This window comes from Asparagus officinalis, chromosome 1, assembly GCF_001876935.1.
Source record: "Asparagus officinalis chromosome 1, Aspof.V1, whole genome shotgun sequence".
NCBI lineage: Eukaryota > Viridiplantae > Streptophyta > Magnoliopsida > Asparagales > Asparagaceae > Asparagus > Asparagus officinalis.
In genome coordinates this window covers 127,675,346-127,677,638 of record NC_033794.1, presented here as the reverse complement: position 1 = coordinate 127,677,638, position 2,293 = coordinate 127,675,346, and the positions used below count along the sequence as shown (strand labels likewise).

Sequence of the window (2,293 nt, the reverse complement as noted above, 5' to 3'; positions counted from 1 at the left end):
AGTAAGCCCCACTTGTGACAGTGGCTAGCACTCCTTAAAATTAATTAGAGATAAAACTGAGTCAGGATTAGTCCTATCTCAATTTTGGGTGAGTTGCTACCATTCACCACTATTACACGACACAATCATGTTTCCAGAGTGACAGAGAAAATTGGGGAAAAGAAAAAAAAAAACTGGAATCGATCTTCAAGTTGACTCCTCCATGAGGTTCACAGGTTTTACCACACGCCCCCACAAAGATATTATCGGACTAATGTTTTTCTTTTCTTTTCTTTTCCCCTTTATTTTATTTTATTTTATTTATTAATTTTTGGTTAGCTACTTATCACATAGCTTTTAATAGCACTTAGATCTACTAATACTCAAATAAAATTATCTCCGCGTTATCCGTACCAGCTATGCTGGCATCACATGATGCTTGCCGTATTGTGAAGGGATCTTTTTGATATTTCAATGTGTTGCCAAGGAGCCCCCTATTCTCTTATAGGGGCTGAATACATTTTCCCCATTAAAGTGATGCAATATAATTGAGAGCCAGACTCCCTTCGAGCATCAGGAGGGTTTACTCAGTAATAAAAAAAAGTTCAGGGGCAATAAGTGAGTTATCCCTAACACTACATGGGACGTAGCTCCAACCAACAATTCAAAATATTGCCACCAACCACCACCGAAACATTCAGTATACATCCAGATTTTGATGTCACAAATATAGAAATACATACATCTAAGTTTTCAATGTTACAAACATATAAACACCTCGAAGCAGAATGAAGACACCGACGACTTGATAAGAGAACATTAATTTTCTGATCCTGCTGTTCTATTTCCCATTTTGAGTCTCATTTTGCATCGAGCTCTCGTCGTCAATATCAGCAGGACAAACTAGCTGATGATGTAGGGGATGATCATAGAACTCTCAACTCAAGATCAGGATAGCCAGCTCTGGCTTTGTACTTCTCAAAGAGCTCTTGGAGCGCCGCAACAAACTGTGCATGTACTTCATTGATCTGACCAAATCACAAAGTAGAACTATATTTTCAGATATAGTTTACAAACATGAGGCTCTTAAAGTTCTATTTGTTCTGCTGATAAATAAATGGGGCATAGTTGAAAGCCCCAACTAAGAAAAGTTGGCCTAGCTCGTTCTTCGCGTAATCAAATTGGACTTGGAATTAAGAGTGTGCGCCTGAATCATGTATATACTACATTGATAGGTTACTCCGCGTATATTGCTGAAATATATTTGACCCTTATGCTTTCTCCCGTCTTCATAGCATTTCACGCATAAAAGAATGCTTGATTACACAGTTTATATTGATTAAATTGGAGCCAATGTGTCCCTCCATTGCATTCGCCGATGTTCTGTTGACAAGGCACAAATCCATAGATATTGCAATCTAGATCATCAATAGATCATAGTTGGTGACTTGGATGTGTCATAAATGTCAAGTCAGCAACACACCAACACACCAGCTAATACTCTGGAGGGGTACACCACGCCTTGTCTACTCTTTTTATATTGACTACTACTTTTATCATATTTGCTAATCCAATCATATAAGACCCGATATTCCTTTCTTTCTGTTAGTTACATTCTTACAAGTTTTTGTTGGGCGCAGAGTCACGCCCTCACGCCGCGGAAGCGATATCACCTGAGAGATAGCCCTGCCTTTTGTTGTCACAAAAGCACAAGTCAACCTCTATATTCTTGTTTCCTTCCCAAAGGAAACTAGAATAGATAGTGAAATTCTTATTTCTTAAAGGAAACAAGAATCGAGAGTGATATATTTTATCAAAATGAAATATACACTCTTCCTCTCATTAGTTCTAGGACTAAAATGTCGAAGGAACCTACAAGCTATGGCAACTCATAGATAAGACAAATACAAACACAAGATTTACGTGGTTCGGCTAACTAGCCTACGTCCACGGGAGGGGGTTTCACTATGAAGGAAAAATACCAAACTTATACAAGTTCTCTCTTCCTCTCTTTCTTTTCTCTCAAAACTCCACTTGAGATTTTTCCCCACACACCTAAAACTCCTCCACCTCTTCTCTATTTATAGGAAACCAAGGGGGCAGATCCGAAATGAATTAGGCGGGCGGAACGCGCGGGAAAGAAATCGCGTGGCAGGAAAAAAATAACGGCGGGAGAAATTCCCGCGCTCGGGCTGGCGAGGCGAGGGTTGGTAGGCAGCGCACGAAAGCTCGTGCTGTCCTTGCGTGCACGGCACGAATCCGAGCCCCATGATCTCGTCGTGGCCGCACAAGGGAGAAACGGTGCGCGTGGGAG

At 40.6% G+C, this 2,293-nt stretch overlaps 1 protein-coding gene across 1 annotated transcript in view; it reads right to left on the bottom strand.

Annotated features, from left to right (window-relative positions):
* Nucleotides 627-2,293, bottom strand: part of LOC109841521 (diacylglycerol O-acyltransferase 2D-like) — a 10,058-nt gene continuing 8,391 nt past the window's right edge. The window contains exon 10 of the mRNA XM_020410487.1: nucleotides 627-1,007. Coding sequence (XP_020266076.1) covers nucleotides 906-1,007 — 102 coding nt within the window. The 3' untranslated portion in view covers nucleotides 627-905. The remainder of the gene's footprint in view (nucleotides 1,008-2,293) is intronic.